The following is a 25,896-nucleotide window of genomic DNA, read 5'->3' as shown; positions in this document are numbered from 1 at the left end:
ATTTTAAGGCTAATTCCTACCCACGGTCTTTAATTCCAGATTTTCCCACCTCGTGTTTTTATCTTGAATTCCCTTATACTTCCTGGAAATTCCAATGCCCCCTTTTTCTTACACGCTAGTCACATTTGTTTTGGGTATTTCACTTGGTTGGCTTGTCCTAAGCTTTTTCTGGATAATAAGATGTTAAGAACAGTAGGACTGCAAACTAAGAGCCTAGTCACGGGCAGCAGTGACAGGGACTTAGAGCTGTGATGTTGCCTCCGAGCAAGTAATCAAATCTTACCTTTAGAAACTAAGCAGGGATGTAACTGGCAGTTCATCGTGTTAACTGATTCAACGTCTTCTGGGCTTTTATCCTTCACTCTCTCAACTGATCAGCTTGTTTTCCTTGAAAGTTTAGCCTGGGCAAGCCCTAGGCAAACAAACGTATCTTTAGTTCAACCAAGGAGGAATGCTTTCTGTAGTGTCACTTGTTGATTTTAAGGCTCTATAGAGCTTTGTGGATTGCCTTATGTGACCACTCGGAGGTAAGTGCTGAAGAGTAACCGGGAGACCATGATTAAAGTCATATTAAACATTGCCACGAACTGAATTTTCATCAAACGTGGGATTTTTTTTTTTCTTTCAGAATTTACCGTAAGAAGCTGCGGTGCCTCTGATAAAGAAAACGGCCGCTAGGTAGCCAGTGTTTATCACCTTGAACCTGAAAGAGGCACAGCCCCCGAGGGTTGCCGAAGGCAGGGCACCAATTCTTGGGAATTCTGAAACAATGTGAACTTGAACAAATCACTAACCCCCTGGGTTTGTCCATTTTCAAGTGGCCTGGCATACCTTTAAAAAGTAATATCCACGTGCTCTGTTTTGCTGCAGTAGATTCTTTTTGCAGTGCGTCAGTGTAGAGACAGTCAACATACCATTAAACTTTCCCGATGAAATCTCTCCAGTGTGTGCCGGTGTCAGGAAGGTACCTTAGGGAAATAAGGGGCTTTATGTAATTTTTAATGTATAAATGTTGGTCCTCTTGTTGACACCAAGGTGGACAACAACACAGCACTGGTGGACAAACTGAAGCGATTCCAGCAGGAGAATGAAGAATTAAAAGCTCGGATGGACAAGCACATGGCAATTTCAAGGTAAAAATAAAACTGTCCTATTTTCCCCGAGCTCCTCCCTTCCTGAAACATCGAGTGTTACTTTCTCACCACACTCCACCCATGCCCCTCCTGGAAATGCAACAGAAGCGGGTAGTTAACGAGGTTCTGATTTCTATCTGGAAAAACGATTGTAGCGTTTAGTGCCTTTACCACAGTGGCCTGGACCAAAGGCTGAGTCCTCAGCAGGCAAGCCTTCCCTTCCCTTTCAGAGAAGGACCACCACCAGACCAAACAGGAAACAGCCCCACACATAGGAGGGTCTTAAGACATGCAGTATAGCTGTGGGAGCATCACTCACCCTACTGTGAAATTGCCCCAAAGTGCAGCTTTTTCTTTGGCTCTAGGTCACACTTCCCGGGTTTCTCTGCCAGCCCAGTACCCATGCACGGTAGCTCCTTTTATTCCAAAGAGATCATTTGGGGCTCTCAAATTTAAAATAAATAGTAAGATTTTTTTCAACCTTTAAAAAAAAGAAAGAAGCAATCAGAGTCACAGGATTTCTGGCTTTTTTTTTTTTTTTTTTTTTTGGTCTTCCAGGCAACTTTCCACGGAGCAGGCCGTCTTGCAGGAGTCGCTGGAGAAGGAGTCCAAAGTCAACAAGCGCCTCTCCATGGAGAACGAGGAGCTGCTGTGGAAGCTGCACAACGGGGACCTGTGCAGCCCCAAGAGGTCCCCCACGTCACCCGCCATCCCCTTCCAGTCACCGCGGAACTCCGGCTCCTTCCCCAGCCCCAGCATCTCGCCCAGATGACCTTCCTGGGAGCTGGAGACAGACTGCGTTTCTGCAGTACTGACCCACCCACAATCGTGGGGGCAGGGGGCGGGGCTGGAGCCACCTTCGCTGACACGCACAGCCTGTCCTAGAACTGGAAAGTCATGGCCCGAACCGGCCCCTTCCAGACCAGACCAGAACTCTGGAGGAAGACTCCGACTCGGTCCAGGAGACTCCTCCCCAAACGATGCTGTCGGAATGGATCTACGTGGACGCTGTTGCACAAAGCACTTACGGAACGAGAAGATCTTGTTCGTTGCCTTTTTCACCTACGCATAAAGGGGAAAACTCTCAGGGGCCTGTTAAGATAAAGATTTATATAACCTTTGTAACGTTCTTCACCACAGACACCTTCTTGTGATTTACATTTTGGTCTGACTGGGGATGTGTGAATGAAGTGGATGTAACCGAGTGTCATGTGTCTGATGCTGCCTCCTTTGCTGAGTCTGTCTAGAGATGTGCTAATTAAATAGTCAGTGTATGCATCTCTGCAAAAGCCATAGAAGAAAGAGCAGTAGTTGCTAGAACTAGAATTCTTTACCACCAACCCTGCTCAGCCCTTTGCCATGGGGGGGAGAGGGAGAGACAGAAAGAGCTCTGACTTGCCCACGTCTGTTCATGCTTTGCATCCTTTCAGAGTAACTTGTTGGCAGCCTTTCAGTGTTCAGCCATGTCAGTTGAAACTAGCTAGACTTTTTAAACTTACCCATGTGGACGTAAAATACTACAACCCATTTTCTCAGGCTATGAGCCAAGGTAGAACCCTAATTTTGCTTTTAAAAAAATGTGTATAAAGAAAGGGCAGTACCCATGGATTGCTTTCTGCCTTATTTTTATCTTGATCTGAGCTATCCTCAGTGATTTCAACTGGCTGCTTCTCTCCCACTATCCCCATTCCCCCCTCTCCTTTCTCCCCCATCCAGAGCCACAAAAGCAAACCTTCTACCTCCTTCCTACTTCTTCTCTGGGACAAGGAATGTGCTTTTCCAGAGCCAGCTCATCTTCAAGGTGCTGAACCACTTTCCAAATAAACCAAGGCCTGGATCCGACAGTATAAATTTTGGGAAATCCTAGAGAGATTAAAGAATGAAAAGGAGTCATTGGCTCGCAGAACTAAGAAAGATAGGACTCAATGCTTATGGAGGAACGTGAGCACCTTGATAATAGAACAAAACAGTCTCTGGAGATAATGCTAAACTTCCACGTACCTTTGAGGAGTCCTTCTGTCCTTGGGAAGGTAGCAGAATGACCAGCTGATGAGAGAAGAATGTGGCTTGTACAGTTCTTCTCAATTTGCATTTCAATTTCCTTTCAAAACTTCACTTATTACCTCCCCCACTTCTGAGACTTTGGGGGAGGTGGAAGGAAGAACTGTGGCTTTTTTCTTTCTCCCTGCATGTGTCAAGCTTGTGCTGTATTTACTAATCAGCATTACTGATGTTCGATGGCTGTACAGATAAGCGCTATAGTAAGAACAGATTCAGGCTACTAGAGGTGGACCTTTGAGTTGACATTTACGTATACACTACAAAGCAGATTGATATTCATGATGCATGGTTTTTTGTTAGTTTTTGTTTTACTAGTGATTGTGTCTGAAGTTTTTAACCTCCAACCGTTGATTATGTGTGTAACCTTCCACGTTTGTTTCTGATAAATGGGAACATAGGTTCACTGCCACCTCCTGGAATCTCTCTGCTCACCTTTCCAAGTTGTTCTCAATGTCCTTAGCCAAAGTTGGGTTTGCCATCCTTTCCCTGCACATGGTCAATCTCGTGCTGTTCCCTGCTGTGCTCCATGCCATTTAGGTGTCTGGGGAAATGATCCTTACACAGTTAATATAAAATGTCTTCAGAGAATGGGAGACAACAGGAGAGAAGATAGGAAACAAAACACGGAACTGTAAAATTATCTTCAAACCAAATGTTATCACTTAGGATGCAAAATGTTGGCACGTCATAAAAATACGGATGTGTAAACAACTGTAGTTGTGCTCAGTTTGTAGTGATGGAAAGTATTTTACTTTGATCAAATAAATAATGCTGGAATATTCAATAGAAGAATTGCATCCTCTGACATACTTCACCCTCCAAAGTGTTACCCAGTTTATAGCGGCACAGGAATTGACATCGTGTCTCCTTCTTAACCTATTTCCCAGGAATTTCCAGTGCAACCACAAAACTGGTCATGGGCTGAAATTTGGCTCACAGAGCTAGACTTAGAGCTTTTCTTTTCTAAATTCAAAGCTGTGTGTATTTGAGAAATAAATTTTTACTGGTTTTAATAATAAGTTCTGCTGTATAAGGTAAGAAAATTGGAACAGCTACAGTCTAAATATTTTTGAAGATGGTAAAAAAAAAAAAGCCTAAACAAAGTTGAATCTTCCTTGATCTATGCATCTATTTTATATCAAAAGTTAAACTTTTAAAAACACATGCTGTGGTTCTTATAGAATGTCTAATCTAGAACTAGTACTTTTGAGTGCAGTGGTTAAAAAGTTTACATATTTTTTGATACCTTCATATCATACAATAGTTCATGTTGTATAGTTGAACTATATTATTACTCTGTTTTTAGATTCTCATATTTTGTGGTTGTTATATCAAAGAGAATATTAGGTATTGACTCGGACATTGCTGCCCAAAAATCCTTCTGGATGTACTTCAAGCCAACTTAAAAAACGAGCACTTAGCCCATTTTTTGTTTTTTACAAAAACTTGCTCGTTTAATAGAAATGATTATATAAAGTTGTTTACATATATGCCTTCTTAGTATAAACACTAGAAACCCATATATGTAGGTCAGCAGTCAGAATACATGCTTTCTGCTAGAATTAACACTTCTATAATTAGACCGGGTGACTTCCTTTTAGTTTGGAGGTCTGGGTCTGACTCACAAGGCAGGGCCTGGGGTTTGGCGCTCGACATCAGCCTCTGGCAAAGCACTAGTCAAAAGGACCCTGGAGCTGGTTGTGTACACAAGTGGGCTTTCCGTCAATTCATTTGTACTTCATCTTCCAAGTCAGGAAAACTCCACAGTAGTAGCTACTGAGGTCTGTCCTCGGAGATTCTGAGCGGTGCAAATGTAATAACCTGCGTCCACCATCTCAAAGTCTTCAACGATCAGGACGCTCTGGGAGATCCTCGTGGTGTGGCCCAGTCCTCTGTGGATCAGCCGCCAAGTGTCTTGAATCGTCACGGGCCTTTCATCCTGTTGAACGACACCCACCGGGGCTGAAGCACAAACCACAAGCTGCTGTAAACAGCTCCCGTTCATCCTCCGCGAAGTGCAGAACACATGCTTCTAAAAGACTACTTGGTATGTGCGGCTCAACACTGTCTAGTCAGTCTAGGCTGCATTTTCTCCAAGCAGTCTTGAATTTCATTATGCTGTTTGGCTTTCACTTTCTGCCCTTTTTTTTTTTGCGGTACGCACGCCTCTCACTGTTGTGGCCCCTCCCTTTGCGGAGCACAGGCTCCAGACGCGCAGGCTCAGCGGCCATGGCTCACGGGCACAGCCGCTCCGCAGCATGTGGGATCTTCCCGGACCGGGGCACGAACCCGCGTCCCCTGCATCGGCAGGCGGACTCCCAACCACTGCGCCACCAGGGAAGCCCTCTTTCTGCCCTTTTCATCAATGTTTCTACTTAATATAAATTTTATTCTTTTGGAACTCCAAGAATGTGGGACTGGTATTAGGCATAAGAATACAGATAAAATTTTCCACTGCTCTCCTGTTGACACTCCCCACGTTCACCCCTTCGCACAGTGGTTCTTATTCGCAGAACTTAAAGTCAAAAAGAAGCCCGAAGCACTCACCGCGTAAATGAATACGAGCCCCTAATTGTTCAGACTGGGAGAGGGAGACATAAGATTAGTCAAATGTGTCCTAGGACTACAGTGGGAGAGAAGTTGTACCGAGGATGGATAACGTGACACCCTAGGTGACTTGACTTCGTATTTCTAGAAAGTGAGATGGTCACTTTTGAGATGCTTCTTCCAACTTTGGTGATAAGTAGTGTTTTCTGGATTAGTTTAACATAATTGTAATATTTATAGTATTACTAGATTAATACCCTTTCTGCTAATTAGCAACGTAAAAAAAAGAACCCACCACTAATGAAAATTATTAATGTCTTCTAAACGGAACAACACTTTTTAAAAACAAGTACCTAGTACTAGAAAAGTACCATTCTCCAGGGGGAGTTATTTTCCACCAATCACAGCCCTTAAAGCAGAAGTGTATTTGCTACCGAGTGAGTACATCTTAGGAGGCCAAATCTCTTCTGGCAACAAAGGGATTATTCCATGTTGGTAGCAAAGCTGTTTATTTTTGTGAGCAGAACAGGCCCAGAGGCTACATGTGCTGGAGTTGTTTTTATGGGAAGTCTATTTTAAAATGATCTCGGCCTCACAGCACCTTTTTGAAGGCCTGGATTTATATGCCAACTTGGTGGTTGTCTACTTAGAGCTCCTTGCTTTGGGGCCCAGCTTTTATAGGGGAGAATACTGAAGGATTCCAGAAGGAGGTTAGATTGGCCTCCAATTGACCCAGAATTAAGATTGAAGATTGAGGTTGCAGGTGAAGGAAGGAGGCCCTCCTTTCCTGTTCATGCCCCGCCCCCTTCCTTAAGGGTCGTGAAGAAAAATAACATGAAGAGAGTACATTGACTGAATTGCCTAATGGAACCCAGTCACCTTTTTCCTGTCCTTTAAAAAAAGCCATTTGTAAATACACTGAAACATCTTAGGAGAAAACAAGTGAGCCTTAGCCCTACCATAGCTGCACACGTCTCTCATACGTCTTTAAGTTACAGTCCGTATCAGTGAGTTGGGGGTGGGGAGGGAACAAAACAAGTAAGGCAGCTGGCTGAGGCCGGGGTATGCTTACCTTCTGCCCTGGGTAGATCCACCTGAATTCCACCTCCACATCCGGCTCCCCGAGGACCGTGCAGAGGACGCTGATGTCATCCCCACCCTTCACTTTGTTTGCAGATGCCAAGATGGTTGTTGACGGAGGACCACTGGGAACTGGAAGTGAGCAGGGGACAGGGGACGTGAGATGAAATCCATGGGCCATGGCAGAGACAAACCAACAGACGTGTTCTCTTCTTTGGGCAGGTATGGAACATTCCTGCCTTTCTTCAGCTCCCCACCTAGCATCGGGCCTACCCTCTCCACCACTTCTGGTTTCCTCTAACACCTCCTCTTTCTCTACCTTGGTGGTCCAGAACGGGGTGGTCATCCAGAAGTCCCCAGGTCCAGGCATTACACTTGTAATGAGGAGAAGAGCCCAGAAGGTCTGCCAGGAGCTCACGTGAAGGGAATAAAAAGGTAGAGGGAGAAGAAGGGAATAAAAAGGCAGAGGGAGAAGAGGGGGACTGGGGGCAGAGCAAGTAGAAGGAAGAGAAGGCAGCCTGGAGGGAGAGCCACTGATGGGTGAAGATGGACAGGTGTGCGGCCTCAGGAAGTACAGGAGAGAGTCTGAATCTGCCAAAGGGAGAGGCATTTGTAGGAAGGGTGCGTGATGTTTCTACTTCACAGCGTTTCAGAGACACAATTCTTCATTAGGCTCGGTTCACTCGAGTAAGTTTGACAGCAGCCTTGAGCAAGGCCACGTGCTGGGAGTGGAGGCTATGGCAGCGAACCAGACAGACGTGGTCTCTGAGCTCTGGGGCCTCTATTCTAATGGGAGAGGCAGACACTCAGCAGGTCACTGTGTGGTTGGTTTAGAACCTGAGTTGTGGGAAGAACTTGAAGGAGAAGCCCAGAGTGCTGGGGAGGTTCAGGATGGTCTGAGAAGCAGGAAAGGCTTCCTTAAGGGAGGTTTGAACTAAAATCTGAAGGAAAAAGGGGAGGCACCAGCAGACAGGCCCGGAGGGGAGGTTAGGGAAGCCTGGGAGAGGGCAGAGGCCGGCCATGCAAGAAGACCTTTCAGGCCACGTGGAAGATTCTGCTAGGAAAAGCAGAAACCCACTGAATGGTTTTAACTGGAGCTATAATCAGCTACAGTGTGGAAGATGGAGAAAGCATGGGCACAGAAGAGAGCAGTTGGAAAGGTATTCATATTGGCTCAAAGAAGAGATGATGGTAGTTGAACTCTTAGCAGTAGGATGGAGAGAAACAGCAGAATTTGGGGCATTTGATGGAATAAGTCAAAAGAACTGGGAGGAGCCGGGAGTGTTTGGGGCTCCTGCACCCTGGAACTGCAGTGCCATCACTGGGGAGGAGTAAAGCTGGAGAACCAGACCTGGGAGGAAGGCCCAGAGTCCAAGGAAGGGCCTGTGAAGCATCTCAGCACAGATGTTAGGGAGAGAATTGGATACACGAAGCTTGCACTCCCAGATCCGGGCCACATACATTCCCCTGGGAGTGATTAGTGAATAGATACGCAGCAGAGCATGGCTATGGTTGAGAACACCCAGGAAGAGGATGAGGACAGACAAAGAAGGTGCCTTGGGGAACTCCAACACTTAAAACCTGGGAGAGGCAGCTCATTCTATGAGGCCACCATCACCCTGGTACCAAAACCAGACAAAGATACCACAAAAAAAGAAAATTAGAGGCCAATAACACTGATGAACATAGATGCAAAAATCCTCAACAAAATACCAGCAAACCGAATCCAACAACACATTAAGAGGATCATACCCCATGATCAAATGGGATTTATCCCAGGGATGTGAGGATTCTTCAATATATGCAAAGCAATCAATGTGATATGATACACCACATTAACAAACTGAAGAGTAAAAACCATATGATCATCTCAACAGATGCAGAAAAAGCTTCTGACAAAATTCAACACCCATTTATGATAAACTCTCCAGAAAGTGGGCATAGAGGGAACCTACTGCAATGTAATAAAGGCCATATATGACAAACCCACAGCTAACATCATTCTCAACAGTGAAAAGCTGAAAGCATTTCCTCTAAGATCAGGTACAAGAAAAGGATGTCCACTCTTGCCACATTTATTCAGCATAGTTTTGCTAGTGCTAGCCATGGCAATCAGAGAAGAAAAAAGAATCCAAATTGGAAAAGAAGTAAAACTATCACTGTTCGCAGATGACATGATACTATATGCAGAAAATCCTAAAGACGCTGCCAGAAAACTACTAGAGCTCATCAGTGAATTTGGTAAAGTCGCAGGGTACAAAATTTAATACACAGAAATCTCTTGCTTTCCTATATACTAACAATGAAAGATCAGAAAGAGAAATTAAGGAAACAATCCCATTTACCATCACATCAAAAAGAATAAAATACCTAGGAATAAAACCTACCTAAGGAGGCCAAAGACCTGTACTCAAAAAACTGTAAGATGCTGATGAAAGAAATCAAAGGTGACACAAACAGATGGAGAGGTATACCATGTCATTGTCAAAATGACTATACTACCCAAAGCAATCTACAGATTCAGTGTAACCCCTATCAAATTACCAATGGCATCTTTCACAGAATTAGAACAAAAAAATTTTACAGTTTGCATGGAAACACAAAAGACCCCCAAATAGCCAAAGCAATCTTGAGAAAGAAAAATGGAACTGGAGGAATCAGGCTCCCTGACTTCAGACTATACAAAGCTACAGTAATCAAAACAATATGGTACTGGCACAAAAAAACAGAAATATAGATCAATGGAACAGGATAGAAGGTCCAGAGATAAACCCAAGCACCTATGGTAACCTAATCTATGACAAAGGAGGCAAGAATATACAATGGAGAAAAGACAGTCTCTTCAATAAGTGGTGCTGGGAAAACTGGACAGCTACATGTAAAAGAGTGAAATTAGAACTCTCCCTAACACCGTACACAAAAATAAACTCAAAATGGATTAAAGACTTAAATGTAAGGCCAGATACTATATAACACTTAGAGGAGAGCATAGGCAGAACACTCTCTCCCATAAATCACAGCAAGATCTTTTCTGATTCACCTCCTAGAGTAATAAAAATAAAAACAGAAATAAATAAATGGGACCTAATGAAACTTAAAAGCTTTTGCACAGCAAAGGAAACCATAAACAAAATGAAAAAACAACCCACAGAATGGGAGAAAATATTTGTAAATGAATCGACCGATAAGGGATTAATCTCCAAAATATAACAACAGCTCATGCAGCTCAATATCAAAAAACAAAGAACCCAGTCAAAAAATAGTCAGAAGATCTAAATAGACATTTCTCCAAAGAAGACATACAGATGGCCAAAAAGCACATAAAAAGATGCTCAACATCACTAATTATCAGAGAAATGCAAATCGAAACTACCATGAGGTATCAACCTCACACCAGTCAGAATGGCCATCATCAAAAAATCTACAAACAATAAACGCTGGAGAGGGTGTGGAGAAATGGAAACCCTCCTACACTGTTGGTAAATTGGTACAGCCACTATGGAGAACAATATGGAGGTTACTTAAAAAACTACAGACCTACTGTATGACCCAGCAATCGCACTTCTGGGCACATATCCAGAGAAAACCATAATTCAAAAGGATACACGCACCCCGATGTTCATTGCACCACTATTTACAATAGCCAAGACATGGAAGCAACATAAGTGTCCATCGACAGAAGAATGGAATATTACTCAGCCATTAAAAAGAATGAAGTAATGCGATTTACAGCAACATGGATCAACCTAGAGATTGTCATACTGAGTGAAGTAAGTCAGACACAGAAAGACAAATATCACATGATATCACTTATATGTGGAATCTAAAAACTGGGTACAAATGAACTTATTTACAAAACAGAAATAGAATCATAGATGTAAAAAACAAACCTATGGTTACCAGGGGAGAAAGCAGGGGGAGGGATAAATTGGGAGATTGGGATTGAGATATATACACTACTATATATAAAACAGATAACTAATAAGGATCTACTGTATAGCACAGGGAACTCTACTCAAGACGCTGTAATGGCTTATATGGGAAAAGAATCTTAAAAAGAGTGGATACATGTATATGTATAACTAATTCATTTTGCTGTACACCTAAAGCTAACACAACACTGTAAATCAACTACACTCCAATAAAAATTTTTTTTAAAAATTAAAGAGCTGGCAAAGCAGAATGAGAAGGCTGTGGGAAAAGCAGGAAAAAAAATGGGACCAGGGGAGAGAGGGTTTCATGTAGGCAAAGTAGAATCTAGAAGGACAAGGACAGAAACTTGTCTGCTGGACTTAATGGCCTGGGAGAGCCTTTAGCCAAGGCTGCTTTGGTGGAGCTTAGGGGAGAAAGCTAAGGAGCATGTGGGAGGGGAGAGGACGGATGGGTACCGAGAGGGCTCTTTCAGGGAGTTTGGCTGTGATGGAGGAGAGAGATGGCTGCAGCGGAGGGTGGTTAATGGAGGGCTGAGAGGGTTATTTCGTAGCAGAGTGTTGGAGATTGCGGCCTTGTGAATAAGTCTCACGGCTGAGAACAAGGGGCATGAAGGAGCCTAAGTTCTCATCTCAGAGAGCAGCTAGCTCTGGGGCCACTCATCCCATCACAGGGTCCCTGAGCAGGACCCCTCCACCCCAGACGCAGACCACTCACCAGGCTCACGTCAGAGTTCCTCGGAGGGAGGAGAGTCATCAGTGAGGGACCACCTCCTCTCCTCCCTCACAGGGCCGGGGAGGGTGCTTTCTCTCCTGCAAGTCGGGGGAGGGAGGCTCGAGAGAACACTTGTCGAGGGACGGGAGGTGACGGGTGGTGCTGCCGTAGGAGAGCTGCTCGCTGGCTGGCCGTGTGCCCGAAGCTCAGGCTGCAGAGCACGGGAGGATGACATGGGGATCTGGGATCCCCACGATCAGTCACACGGAGGCAGGACCAGAGTGAATGTTGCAAGGACGTGAAGAGAAGGGAGTCGGGGGGAGTTGCGTTGGGGTCACGGGCAAGGAGGTAGAACGTTCTAGAAATGGCGGTGCTGCAGAGGAGCCTTTAAGAACAGCATTCTGTGCCTAATTTCCCTCCATAATTGGGAACAGCAGAACCTGATGCTGACCAGCTGGAAGTGACTCACATCTCGGCCCTGGAGGGGAGCGGGCTTACCTTCTGCATAGAGCAGCTGGTACTTGACAGAGATCTGAGACTTGCCCCCGGCCTCCGCCTTGCAGTAGACCACCCCCTGGTGGTCAGAGTGAGGTTGCAGATACACAAAGCCTCTCTTCATATCATAAACGATGTCTGTTCCGTTGGCCTGGATCTCCTTGGCCGGGAACTCCCTGTGGAGCGTGACTTTGGCCGACAGGACAGTCACTCGACAAGGAACCACAGCCTGTCTGTCCGGGTTCAAGTAGACGACATCAAAGTAACTGGGAGAAGGTACAAAGAGTTCTCCTTTCTCTGCAAAGGGAGAGACACAGCCTCATTTATTCTGGAGAAACAAGGTAAGAGCACTTAAAGGGATTCTTATATTCAGGGCACAAAGATGAGGGTGGATTGGCAATATACTCGGATAATGGAGTCCTTATGAATTGAAAAGGCTATTTTTAAAAATACTTTTCCTTTTTTGGAAGAAGGATGTTACCTCCCATCTTCTTAAAGGAAATAAAATAGGTATTAGTTCAAGCCCAAATCAGGCCCATTGGACTGTCCCACTTAGGAAGCAGGGAAGGAGGCCAATTTCCTTGTGTTAAGAGCAGCTTTAACACCTGTGGACAATCTGCTGTGTGTCTAGAGAAGTCAGCCCCACAGCCCTTGCTTAGTATCTGCCCGTTGGGAGGAATTTCCTGGCTCAGCAGAACCTCTCTGAGACGGGCCCAGTGAGGGTGCTGGTGTCCTCTTAGCCCAGGGGACTCATTCCTAGCAAGGTCAATGGAAAGGGAATCAAGCAGGGATAGATGAGGAACCCGCTGGTCTCAGGTTCTGGGCTCTGCTTGGCTGCCACTGGGCTGGGGACCTGCAGCCATTTGCTTACACTTCTCCTGTTCCCTTTGAAATCGCGCTGCATGTTCTTTAAGCTCTAGATGATGGCATTTTTATCTTACAGAAGTAAGGACTGGTTTATCCACTCATCCCTCAGGACAGTCAAGCGACTCTGGATTGGGTTTGGGGGGTTTTGTTTTGAGCACGGCACATTAAATACTTTGTTTTCTGGATCATTCTGTGAGAGATTACACTAATATCTAAGAGAAATCTTTGAACTGAATCACACTCAACATTTATTCCATTGTCTCCTATGTTTTCCTACAGTATTCCCGAAACAATTATTCTTGGCTTTCTTCACTAGCCTTTGTGCCCCAGTTGTACGATTTTTTTGTTTTTTAGGTTGGGGACAGAATTCCTGGACACAATAGCAAATGTCTCCATGGGCCAAGCGTTCTTTAGCTCTGAGCGCCAGCTTCTGTAACATGGAATCATGGCTTACTGAGTCTCCATCTTTTGCAAGACTTTCCATCAGCCTGGGTGACTTGTGCCACTTCACGATAAACTGACCTTCAGGCTTAGGCGAGGGCACCTTGCTCAACATCGTCCCTAACACCCCTGTGTTCACACAGAATAAGTCCGTGTGGCCTTGAACGTGTCACTTCATCTCTCTGTGCTTCAACAACCCCATTTGTAAAGAGGAGAATCTGGAGCAGATAGTATTAAAGATCTCTTCTTAGCAAACGTATTTAAGGAATGTATGGTTGTCAGATTCAGAAACAACGTTTGTTTTAAGGTTTTATGGAGGAATCTGAACCAACGAGCAAAGCCAGTAGAAGGGGACAATCTGAACTTCAGAACACAAAAATGAGGTCTTACTTCCTGTACTATAATCCATGCTTTGAAAGAAGTGACCACACCCGTTGCTTTAACAAACAGAAAAAAAATATGTATTTGCCAAGTGAATGGAGTAAGAAAGGCTGCAGGAAGAATATATGAATGAGTAAACAAATTATTATCTATGAATTAAACCTGTCAAATTTTCATTTATTCATCACTTGACATTTATTAAGCATGTACTACATAAAATATTTTATTAATTCATTTGATTATTGTAACTTGAAAAATAATAATACTGAAGTTCCTTTAAAATAAAAAAAAATTTGCCATCAGTAGATTCCATCTACCAAAAAAAAAGTATGTTCAAGTTTATATTTAAAATTATAGATCACATATGCCCCCCACTCAAAAAACTTAGTTAATAGGCTATAAGCTGAAATCCAAATGATAACAAACTCCACATTTGGTAAAGTGCTTGTTAGTGTGGTTTCACTACATCTGTAATCTGGAGCCTGTGCCTTTCACTATGAAGAAGCCCTACTGCTGGTAATATCCTCCTCCTTGATCTGGGTAGTGGTTACATATGTACAGTTCCCTTGAGGATCACCCACTGAGCTGCAGAGTCATGATTTGTGTATTTCCCTTTGTATACATTATACTTCAATATAAAGTTAGAGAGGGGGAAAAACCCTCTGAGAGCCTCCTGGATGCAGATTAAATATAACATGTGGCAGTTGCTTCATCAAAAATTGCACAAATTAACCACAGTCAAAAGAAGCTTCACAGTGTTTGCAATCAAACCGTAGGAAACATAAAAACATAACGAATGCCAGACTTTTCTCTGTGTGGGTGGTAGGGAAGCATATGTTCTGAAAGACTCCAGAGCCAATAGCCTCCATAACAGCCCATCCTGGTTTTCCAAACCCACCCAGTGGCTGAAAAGACACATCGCTAAACCTTATACCGAAAATCCAACCGGACTCCTAGTGCCGAGGAATAAGAAAACGATACAACGCTTTAGGTCGCGTCCCTGATCCAGGTTTCTTGAAGGTTGAAATAAATATTGATTTTTCTCAGCCTTCCTTTGATGCACAAAAGGGCTTCCGTAAGTTAAGAGGATCTACCTCCAGAACTCAGAGAACCTATGACCCTAGTGAGACAGTCTGCTTGAGGGAGGTCTTCAGTTCAAAACCTCAGCTCCAAAAACCACTATTTGGGGAAGACATGGCAGTGCTAATCACCGCATAGAATTTTCATTCTGCAATTTGAAATGTGGTATCACTTCTTGTCCAAAACAACAGGCTCTGTTAGTCTTCATTAGTTGCCTTTTCCACTGCCGCTTCCTGGTGTCGTATCATACTAAGGGCCCATGGGCACTTCTGGGTGGCACATTCCAGAATGAGACTCAGAAGCGATGGCCCATGAACAACTGTCAGCAATTCTGATGACACCATTTATGCTAGCTCGTGTGTGCCTGTCAATCTGTCCATCACCTTGTCTTAAAAGTGGGTTGAGGCAGTAAGAACATTGGATCCTGGATCAGAAAAACGGGGTTTGACTCTCTACTCCGCCACGTGAAGTCATGGAACGTGGAACACATCCCCTTGCCCTGTTGCGTCTCAGCAACAGCATTATTATTTCTAAAACAGATAACTAAGTAGTTTCCACTCACCTCCTCACGGTATTGTGGAAATGGAATGAGAGGCATGTGCTTCCACGATGGCAGAGCGCCCTGCTCGTGTATCTGCTTGCCAGAGAGGAGCTCTTCGGGTAGGAGGGGAGAGTGCATGAGATTTTGCTAAAGCGTTCATTAAAGGCCAGAGCCTGAGGTCATTTGAGTTGTAGACCTAAGTCACTGTGGCAGCCCCTGCCCACTCAGAAAGCCTCCTGGCTTCACCTGAAATGCCTTGGACCACAGCAGCGCTAGGGCGTAGCATTTGAAAGATTCCTGAAAGCTGTTCCTGACCTCTGAGCCTTGTCGGAGAACATCTTCCTCCAAACTCTAGAGTTTAGAGATCTCAGCAGAGGAAGGAGGCTGGCAAGCTGCTCTCCAGGGCCCGTTTCTCTAAGTGCAAGTTCCACCTGGCAACCCCAGATCTGACCCTACAGGGGAGAAGATCTGCCTATTTTCAGGCACCTCACTGGGATTCAGGCATCAGGACTGGAGCCACACAGGCTGCAGCCTTTGGGAACACTGCCCCCAAACCTCAGCTCACGGTACTCACAAAGGCAAACGCGCGGAGGCCTCTAGCCAGGCATCCTGTGACTGTGGAGCTTCCGGAAAGGAGCGCATCAGAGATTCTGAGAGCACAGCGACCGAAAGTCTACAGCATCGCTGTGCAATAGAGCTTTCTGTGATGATGGGTGGTCCTCTGTCCCCGCCATCCACCAGGACAGCTACAGCCACACACGCCAGTAGAGCACTTGAAGCACGGTGAGTGCCACCCAGGAACTGAGTTTTTAGCTTTAATTTTAACTAATCCTCATTTACATTTAAAGTCACACATGTCTAGTGGCTACAATATTGGACAATGCGGTACAGACTCTGGAACCAGACAGTTCTGGGTGCAAATCCAGGTTCAGCCACTTACTTGCAGTCTGACCTGAAGGACTTACTTAATCTCTCTAAACCTCAACTTTCCCATTGGAAAAAAAAAATGATATTAGTACTGACCCTGAAGGGTTCTTGTGAGACTTACATGAAATAATTGATGTAAAGCATTGAGCCCAGAGCCTGGCAAACAGTGAGCGCTCTGATTGTACTTACTTGATAATCAGCAGACAGCGGGAACCTGTAATATGGACCAGGTCCAGAGGTCTGAAGAGTTCCACTAACGCAGCCAACCTTTTACCTGTAAAAATGATGTAGGTGGAGCCCGTTTTGGCCTCGTCCCTCCTGCAGATGTAGCCGTTGCAGAGCTGCCCCCAGCAGCTGAATTCACCCGTGTCGGCCGCGGTGGAGTTGAGCAGGGTCAGCTGGCCGTAGCGCTCGTGCTGCTTCACACTGTCAACAAGAGCAAAGCCGGGGCACGGTGGGGCTGGGGCCTCGCGCCCATCTCTCCCTGCTCCATCATCCTCGCAGATAAAGCCCCAGCGGCTCCAGGCAGAGTGCCCTTTCTCAGATGGCACTGACTAATAAAAGAGTGTATTTGGGGAAAAGTGTGTTGGGCGGGGGGGTAGATGGGGGAGGCAGAGAGAAAGGCCTTTCCTAGAAGGAAGTCACATTTTCTAAGGAGAAGACATTCTCTTCAACCTCAGGACTGGGGTTTCCTTAAGCAAAATCACTGGTGCATTGCGACGCAGCTGCACAAGTTCAGCCACAAAGTCTTGGGCAGGCGTCTTGCTTTCAGCTTTCGTTTCTCATGAGTTTATTTAAATAGCAGTCAACAGGAATGAAAGCAAAACCTCTTTGATCAATAAGAATAAGGCTCTGAATACAAGCTTGGAATCCTTGAGGTGCTACATTATTAAAAATAAAAACTTCCCTTTCAGGAAAGGATGCATTGGTTGCTGAGACGCGGAGCCCCTCTCATGCACCCACCTCTGGTCAAGTATTTAGAGCTTTTGGGCACTTCTCCTCTGGCCTCACACTATTATGTCTTCTTTTAATTTCTCATTTTTTAATCTCTTGTATTTTTATCTTGTTGCATGCGAATATATTTGCAAACCCCTTCAGGTCCTTTTTGAAATGAGGAGACATAAATATTTACTATTATTAGACACTAATATTAGCCGATTGTCATGGTAATTAATTGTATTATATTATGTTAGGAACCCATATGTGTCATCCTCGGGATGGATGCCCTCCCCCACCGTGGCCTTGGCATGTGAGGATGCCAAAATAAATAGTTTCAACCTGAGGATGCATCTCAAATCCCCTCTGGGATCCACATACTTTTCTGATGTAGGCGAGATTCTCCTGTGATAGGTTGCAGTAACAGCACGGTCACCACTTTAAATTCAGCACGCAGCAGAACGTCTCGCTGGTTGGTCTTCAACACAACCTGTTCTGGTCTCCGCTGAATAGCTGCTTTGCCCACCCGTTCTGCCAGGAGATGCTCTGTACTCCCACTCCCTCAACTGCCTCCTTTCAACTGAACGGAAATCTCTCCTCCTTCAGGAAGCTTCTAATTAGAACCAACTCAGAAATCTCCCTGCTTTCTCCCAGTGATGTAATTGGCTCTGTCCTCTCACCCCTCCGACACCTCTGGCTTCCTGTTATTATGATGGATGGTGAAAACTTTGGGGGCACGAATAGTGCCCTATTTGTTTTATATTCCCTAAGCAACAAATCTGTGCGCAGTATACAGTAAAGTTTCTCTAGAAACAAGGGGACTGAAATGAAATTGAACATCAGTGTTGGAACTGGAAAGAACCTTAAAAAGCAGGAATCAAAAAAAAAAAAAAGCAGGAATCCAGTTCCCAATTTTTCATATGAGGAAACTGAGTGTCAGAGAGCAGAAAGGACTCCCCTGAGACCCACAGCTGGAGAACAGCTGAACAAAACTGTCTTCCTTAACTCAATTAAGTATGTACCCAATACACATTCATTAGATGATAAAATGCATACAAAGTACTTCATGCCATGCCTTGTTCACTGTATTTTCCTAATTATATCTTAATTACATATAACTGCAGGTTAGTAGTAGTTATTGTGAACACTACTACAATGAAAACTATGCACACCCAACATTGGGGATGGCTAGCACCACAAATAAAAACCAGTAGCCGAGGACTTCCCTGGTGGCGCAGTGGTTAAGAATCCGCCTGCCAGTACAGGTGACATGGGTTCGAGCCCTGGTTCGGGCAGATCGCACATGCCGTGGAGCAACTAAGTCCGTGCGCCACAACTACTGAGCCTGCGCTCTAGAGCCCACGAGCCACAACTACTGAGCCCACGAGCCACAACTACTGAAGCCCACGTGCCTAGAGCCCGTGCTCCGCAACAAGAGAAGCCACCGCAATGAGAAGCCCGTGCACTTCAACGAAGAGTAGCCCCTGCTCGCTGCAACTAGAGAAAGCCCGCGCGCAGCAACGAAGACCCAACGCAGCCACAAATAAATAAATTTATTAAAAACAAAAAAACCAGTAGCCCTCAAGGATATTACAATCCAGCTGGGGAGCTAAAACTAATATACATGAAAAGATCAGAGTGTAACTAAAGCGCTGCTCACAGCAAGAGCAGTAGGAATTCTGAGAAGGGATTCATCACTGCGGGTGGAAGAGGTAGAAGCAGCTGGACTTTGAAAGGTGGAGGTGGAGGGACAGCAGGGACTGAGAGACAGCGAGCTTGCTGGCTCCGGAGAACACAGCCGCAGGGGGCTGGGAGGGACCTGCTCTGCTCATTTCACTGCTGTGTCCCCAGTGCATGGTGGGTAGAAGGCACTCAGTGCTGATTTGGGGATTTAATCCATTAATTACAGAAGGAGATGGAGGGAGGGGGTTGGAGTCACAGGGCATGTGGTTGAGAACAGCGAGAGGGATACACATTTCACTCACCAGGCAGCAGGGACCGCCCGGTCTGGGAGGTGGGAAGCACTGGGCCCACCTTAGCCAGGGTACGAGTGGGGAGAACAGGTATGGGAGAGGCAGGGGGAGGAGGGAGAGGGAGAGGCCGTTACTGGGGTGAAGAGCAAGCACTGGGGCCAGGCTGGGTGCTGGCGGTGGAATGGAAGTGAATACAAGGCTTGCTTTCTTGGGGAAGAGTTACGACAGACTGGGTATAAGAGGTGGAAGAAAGACACATGAAGAATGACCACTTGATCTGTATTTCCACGCGGTGGAAAGAATGAGGTTTTAACTAAGATGGAATAGCTGAGAAGAGAAAGGAGATGGGGCTGACCAAATAATAGATTCACTACTGGAGATTCTGAATTTGTGATAAAATGTGGGTCAGGTAAGTGTGGATGTCGTGTGGTGTCATTGGAAATACAGGCCGGGCACAGAGGAGGTAAAACAGCTCTAGATTTGTATTTGGGGGAATCGTCTGCAGTGGGTACGGGCAGCAGCTAAGGAATGAATGAACTCAACAAGGAAAAGTGTGGAGAAGAAAGAGAAGGCTGAGGACAAAATCTAGAGCCAAATCGGGGCGAGTAGGAAAAGTAGAGGTGGATGGAGGGGAAAAGTAGAATCAGCAATGAAAGAAGAATCAGGAAAGGGGATCATCAAGGAGAAAGATTCAAGGGCTTCCCTGGTGGCGCAGTGGTTGAGAGTCCGCCTGCCGATGCAGGGGACACGGGTTCGTGCCCCGGTCCGGGAAGATCCCACATGCCGTGGAGCAGCTGGGCCCATGAGCCATGGCCGCTGAGCCTGCGCGTCCGGAGCCTGTGCTCCGCGGCGGGGGAGGCCACGACAGTGAGAGGCCCGCGTACCGCAAAAAAAAAAAAAAAAAAAGATTCAAGAAATTGATGGTTAATGCCTTTCAGAGAGATTCATGACCACATACACACACACTTCATCTGGCAGAATGAAAGCCTCTGGCAACCGAGATAGTAATTTCAGTTGTGAGGAGGGAGCTTGATTTCAGCAGATAAAAGCTGCAAAGGCGGACAGACAGTGGAGGTGAAAGTCTTCCCAGGTGGAACATAACATCCGGCCACATTCCCTATGGAGCTCAGACCCCAGGGCACGAAATCAGTAAGTGATCAATAAATGTACTGAGCACCCTCTGTGGGCCCAGCATGTCCTAGCACGGGAGTGATAGAAATTGAAAGATGCCATTCCTACCAGGAAAGAAACTGCACATAAAAAGGGAGCACTGGGGCTCACCCTACCACCATGCTGTATCTTTAGCAGGATTGGGGGTGGAAGGAAGGAAACGCACTGGAAACCATTTCTGGATTTTTCCACCCCCTCTTCTTGTAAACAATGTAAAACAGGAAACAAATTATTTAGCAGGATTACAGTTTAAATGCCTGGATTTAAAATGTCCATTTCTACTGATGGGCTCACATAGTCCAAGCAGCAGGCTACCCCAGGGGTTGGGATGTGACCTCAGGCCTCTGGGGGTAGTCTCCACCAGGAGGTGAAGACGAGGATTCACTGAGTCCTGCAGAGCCCGGTCCCAAGATGCTTCAACGGTAGACCCTCCCTCCTCCTGTAACTACTTCACAGATCCCTGGGGATGGAAGAAGTGCAAGATGTGAAGTTTGAGTGGAGCTTTTAAAAAAAAAAGGTGCTGCAACAAAAACAGACTGACAGACATAGAGGACAGACTTGTGGTTGCCAAGGAGGGGTGGGGAGGGGAGGGAAGGATTGGGAGTTTGGGATTAGCAGAGGCAAACTATTAGACATAGAATGGATAAACAACAAGGTCCTACTGTATAGCACAGGGAACTATATTCAATATCCTGGAATAAACCATAATGGAAAAGAATATGAAAAGGAATATATATATGTACAACTGAGTCACCTTGCTATACAGAAGAAATTAACACAACATTGTAAATCAACTATACTTCAATAAATTTTTTAAAAAACTAGAGAATCACTCTGAAGAAAAATAAAAATAATAAAAAGAGGTGCTGCAACAAATTGCCCCCCCAGAAAAAGCAAAGCAGAATTTACATTAATTGGAGACAGCTCTGAACACCCCAGCACATCAGCTCACCCCAAACATTTTTATTCCAAACCAGCACTTCCAGACCTGACCCACAGTGAACTCTGATGGACAAATCCAGGTTTCAAAGAGTATTTGTCCAATATTTAGAATTGTGTGTATGTGTGTCTTCCAATGGGCTACCCTGGCCTTTACATACACAGCGTCCATCCCCATCGGTGGAGGCTGGAAACTTCATGTATGTAGCCCAGCCTACTCTTTTCTGGAGGGGACCATGTCATGGGATGGCACAGAGGAGGGGACTGATGGCTCCCAAAGTCTGGGGGAAGTGACCAGGTGACAATGGTGGGGTCATCCACGCTCCTGTCCTTCCCCCAGACTCTATAAGACAAGTGTGGGAGGTGAGCCGTGGGTTCCAAGAGAATCAGTTCATTGGTTCCATAAACAGTCAATTAGTGCAAATGAAATGGGAGTATTGGGAGGAGAGAGGCTAAGGACACAATGATGTCTGAAGAGTTCCCTGCTCTCAAGTTCCTTCATGCAAAGTGCCCTGGGCATTCCAAGGAGGGTGACCAGGACAAGCTTCAAGACAGAATGTTTCAACATGCACCAAACAGAGGGTTTATGTTCCCAGGGAAGGAGATCCCTGCAAGGAGACCAAGGCAGGTTCAATTCATAACAGAGAGAGTTGGGCTGGAAGGCAGGTGGCCAGAGGACTGGGGTGACAGGCAGCAGTCACATGAGGTATAAGATCATGGACTTTGGCGCCACACTGATAGGATTCAAATCCCAGCTCCACCATGACCTTCAGACTCCTTATCTAGAGCTCACGCCTTCCAGTCCGGCTACACCTACAGACTCCTAGTAACAACAACAATAATATCTAACACTTATGGAGGGCATTAGGCTAAGCTCTTAAAGTTCGCTCAAGACTTAGATCAGAGCCTGGCACAGAGTAAGAGCTCAATATATTTTAGACATTGTTACTGTGACGGGCCTCACAACCACATCAGGATGGAGGTACTATTTTCCCCCTCTTATGATGAAGACACTGAAACTTACAAAGTACTTTATCCAAAGTCTCCCAACTCTAAGTGGTAGAGCTTCTAACCTAGTGTCATATAGACTCGGGTTACGAATGTTTGTAAATGAAAAGGACATGGATTTCCATCCTACCGAAATGAAATGAACGGAAGGAATTTTGACTGAGAAATGGTGCCTCTATCTAGCTTGTAAATCTTGTTAAATATTGTCACACACACACCCCCCAAAAAAATTCCTCAAACCTGGAAGATCTGATTAAATTAGCTCAGTATTATTCATGATACCCCCCTTTTCTATTTAAATGGACAATTAGCCATTCAGCAAGTGGTTGAAGGAAACAAGGGCAGCAAAACAACCAGTTATTACCATTATAACTGACAGCACCCAAGGTGCACGTTACTCTTTCTCAATCCCATGGGATGGTGATGATGAAACTACGACTCATAATTAAAATCTAAGTGGTGCTTAACACGTGGTAAGTACTGTTTCAAGCCCTTTGCACATTTGGACTGATTTCATCCTCAGAACAGCCCTGAGAGTTAGGTGCTATTATTATACCCATTGTCGTAGGTGAGCAAACTGAGGTTAGGTAACTTTCCCAAGTCAGTGTTGGAGTCCCAGGAGGAGTAGTTGAAGGTCAATTTAAATAACTTTCCTAGGGCCACCCAACTATATGATCCCAGATATTCTGCCTTGGGAGACTCTGTGATGACTTCATTGCATAAAACAGAAAGGTAAGGAGGAAGGTGAAAAGATGGAATCAAACCTAGAGTCTGTCATACAGAGTGAAGTAAGTCAGAAAGAGAAAAACAAATACCATATGCTAACACATATGTATGGAATCTAAAAAAAAAGAAAAAAAAATGGTCAGAAGAACCTAGGGGCAAGATGGGAATAAAGATGCAGACCTACTAGAGAATGGACTTGAGGATACGGGGAGGGGGAAGGGTAAGCGGAAACAAAGGGAGATCAGCTAGGTGCTTTGTGACCACCTAGAGGGGTGGGATAGGGAGGGTGGGAGGGAGGGAGATGCAAGAGGGAAGAGATATGGGGACATATGTATATGTATAAGTGATTCACTTTGTTATAAAGCAGAAACTAACACACCATTGTAAAGAAATTATACTCCAATAAAGATGTTAAAAAAATAAAGATGGCTTCAAAAACAAAAAAGATGTAATCAAATATCCTCCTTATTCAAATAACATTCATTTCAGAATCATAAATTATTTATTAGCTTCTACTACATGCAAGGAACGGTGCCAAGCATCAAGGGAGATAAAGATTAGTGAGTATTTGCTTGTCATGTTTCCAGTGTGCGTACAGGGCCTGTGTTTACTCTAAGGCTCCTTTTAAGAATGTGTCAGAAAATAATTGCTCCACCATGTGCTGGGAATGGAGCCACATCAACAGAGTACAAATCCTGGGTAAAATATATCAAAGCTCCACAGTTATGACCAAAAAAAAAAAAGATGAAAAGAAATATGTATGAGGAACTAGTAGAGAGCCCAATATGTAAACCGAGGAACTTCAAAGTGAATATAGTTCCAATATCAGAAATTAAGCTGAAATACATCTATCTATCTAGATATCTGTCTGTCTGCATATTTGAATACTGTCCAAGGACGTACTCAAAACCCTGGCAATATAACTACAGTATTTCTATCCCAACAACAGCTTATGTGAATGTATATGAAATGTGACTTGGGTCTTTTCTATTACAATGACTTATGCCAGATTCCTCTGTGCTATTTAAAAAGAAGTTATAGTAGGCATTTTCAACTGGTTCACAGGAGCTCACATTCGTGATGTCCCTCCAGCCCTGCCAGCCTCTCTCTCATTCTCCAGCTCCTTTCCTGGACACCCACCCCACTCTGACTGCTGTACTGGAATGTTCCCTTTCTCTTCCCACCCCACCTCTTCCAGCCTGCTGGCGGCATCTCTCCTCTTTGCCTCTCTTGCCAACCCATCTGGCTGCTTTACAAAGGAAAAGTTCCTCTTCCTCCTTCAGAGATTTCCAGAGCTTAAGAAAACAAGGCATGGATATCCCTTTGACACCACAAGCCCACACCAGGCCTGATACACCAGAGGTTAACCAAACAGAAAACCCTGTCGGGCCACCTAGAATAATGTGCACAGCCACATGCTATAAAGGCAACACAATATAAAGCTCACCTCCAGACTTTTAAAGTACCAATGAGCCATCCCTGATTATACATTAGCAGAGCATCCATTCTGCAGTTTTTAAAGCAGTTTAACTTGCTTTGCTTTTCTTACAGTTTTTCTTCTCTTATGACAAAGTAATATGTGCTCATTTAATTTAGAAAGTTAGAAACCCCATGGATCAGTTAAAAAAAAAAGGAAGGTCACTGAAAATCTCAAGACACACTGTCAACACTGTAAGTGGGGAATCTTCCAATTTTATCTAGATCTTGATGTCAACATCGACTCTACGTCTCTCTTCCATTCCTTACGTTCTATGAGCCTATAAATCGATCCTTCTAGAAGAATGTTTCAGATGCTCTACAAAACCATCAGATTATTTTCCTGAGAACCATTTTATTATCTCCTCCAGCTTTACAACACAAGCAGCTCCCAGTGTGCACAGAATCGAATGCCACCGCCTTTGCCGGGAATCCAAGGCTCCTATGCTCTCCCAACACGTCCATCGTGGACCCTCCTCTCCATCCAGCCCAACTCCTCACCCACCCAGACACATCCGTTGGTTTCCATCCCAGCCCTCCAGCCATCTCTTTACCTCTGAAAGGCTCTCTTCTTTTTCCATCTGACCTAAACCTCATTATTCTTTCAAGTCCTATTCTTGGGAAGACCCTTTATGGTTGGTGGTATTTGTAAAATGGTGGTTAAGAGCATGCACTGAGTCAGATTTCCTTGGTTCGATCCTGCCTCCACTACTTACTGGCTCTGTGACCGTGAACAAGTTATTTAACTTTACTTGTGCTCAATTTCCTCATCTGAGGCAGGGAGATTAATCGTCCTTACCTTCTAGGGTTGTTATGAGAATTTAGTTAGTTAAAAAATGTACAAGCTCCTGGAAAGATGCTGGCACAGAATAAGTGCTCACAAAGTTTAGGTGCTATTGGGGTGCTATTGGGTGTGTATACACACACACACACACTGCTTAGTATGTAACCTTTTCAACTTCCTATTATATTTCTCTAGTGAAATGATCCTTCTTAAGCAGGAATCAGGAACACGTCTCATGCTTGTCTGTGTCACTCACAGCCTTCTACATGGCGTGATGTGATGCAGACAGCAGTTACAGGTGACCATGTGCAGAAGAGAATAGAATTCACATGGGTTGAATTCTTGTCCAAGGGTCCTAACTCCTTGGCCCCCATATCATCTAACTCACGTTAGATCAAGTACAAGTTCCAGGGTCATTTTGGAACCAGAAGGGACCTTACAGATCATCTGGTTGAATCCCTCATTTCACAGAGATCCAGTGACTCACCCAAGGTCACAGAGCCAGTAGTCAGAGCTGGGAATGGAATCCTTGGGAAGTCCTAGAAAAGGATCTGCCATGCTTCCCACTGTGCGTTGGAAAGGAAGCATGTGTCTATTATCTCAAATACCTAACCAAATCCTGACCAAATGAGTGACGTAGAGGAAGTGTGCGGTGATGGCAAAAGATAACTTAGCAGATGTGCGTGC

The 25,896-nt window shown here is 44.9% G+C and overlaps 2 protein-coding genes across 8 annotated transcripts in view; one reads left to right on the top strand and one right to left on the bottom strand.

Annotated features, from left to right (window-relative positions):
* The window catches only part of MTUS1 (microtubule associated scaffold protein 1), a 160,777-nt gene extending 156,514 nt beyond the window's left edge, over positions 1-4,263 (top strand). For 3 of the 6 annotated variants that reach the window (XM_060001158.1, XM_060001159.1, XM_060001160.1), the window contains exons 14-15: positions 1,036-1,133; positions 1,692-4,263. In XM_060001158.1, the coding sequence (XP_059857141.1) occupies positions 1,036-1,133; positions 1,692-1,905 (312 nt within the window). In that variant the 3' untranslated portion in view covers positions 1,906-4,263. The remainder of the gene's footprint in view (positions 1-1,035; positions 1,134-1,691) is intronic. The other 3 variants (XM_060001161.1, XM_060001163.1, XM_060001162.1) reach the window with 3 other exon arrangements.
* A 376-nt stretch (positions 4,264-4,639) lies between these two features.
* The window catches only part of PDGFRL (platelet derived growth factor receptor like), a 47,239-nt gene continuing 25,982 nt past the window's right edge, over positions 4,640-25,896 (bottom strand). Inside the window, exons 3-6 of one of the 2 annotated variants that reach the window (XM_060001164.1) lie at positions 16,472-16,623; positions 11,964-12,257; positions 6,814-6,953; positions 4,640-5,133 (exon numbers count right to left, since the gene is read on the bottom strand). In XM_060001164.1, coding sequence (XP_059857147.1) covers positions 4,945-5,133; positions 6,814-6,953; positions 11,964-12,257; positions 16,472-16,623 — 775 coding nt within the window. In that variant the 3' untranslated portion in view covers positions 4,640-4,944. Of the gene's footprint in view, positions 5,157-6,813; positions 6,954-11,963; positions 12,258-16,471; positions 16,624-25,896 lie in introns of both variants that reach the window. The other variant, XM_060001165.1, reaches the window with a different exon arrangement.

This window comes from Delphinus delphis, chromosome 21 (genome assembly GCF_949987515.2).
Source record: "Delphinus delphis chromosome 21, mDelDel1.2, whole genome shotgun sequence".
Taxonomy (NCBI): domain Eukaryota; kingdom Metazoa; phylum Chordata; class Mammalia; order Artiodactyla; family Delphinidae; genus Delphinus; species Delphinus delphis.
Note: the sequence above shows the minus strand (reverse complement) of the source record. Positions and strands in the feature narration are given on the sequence as shown.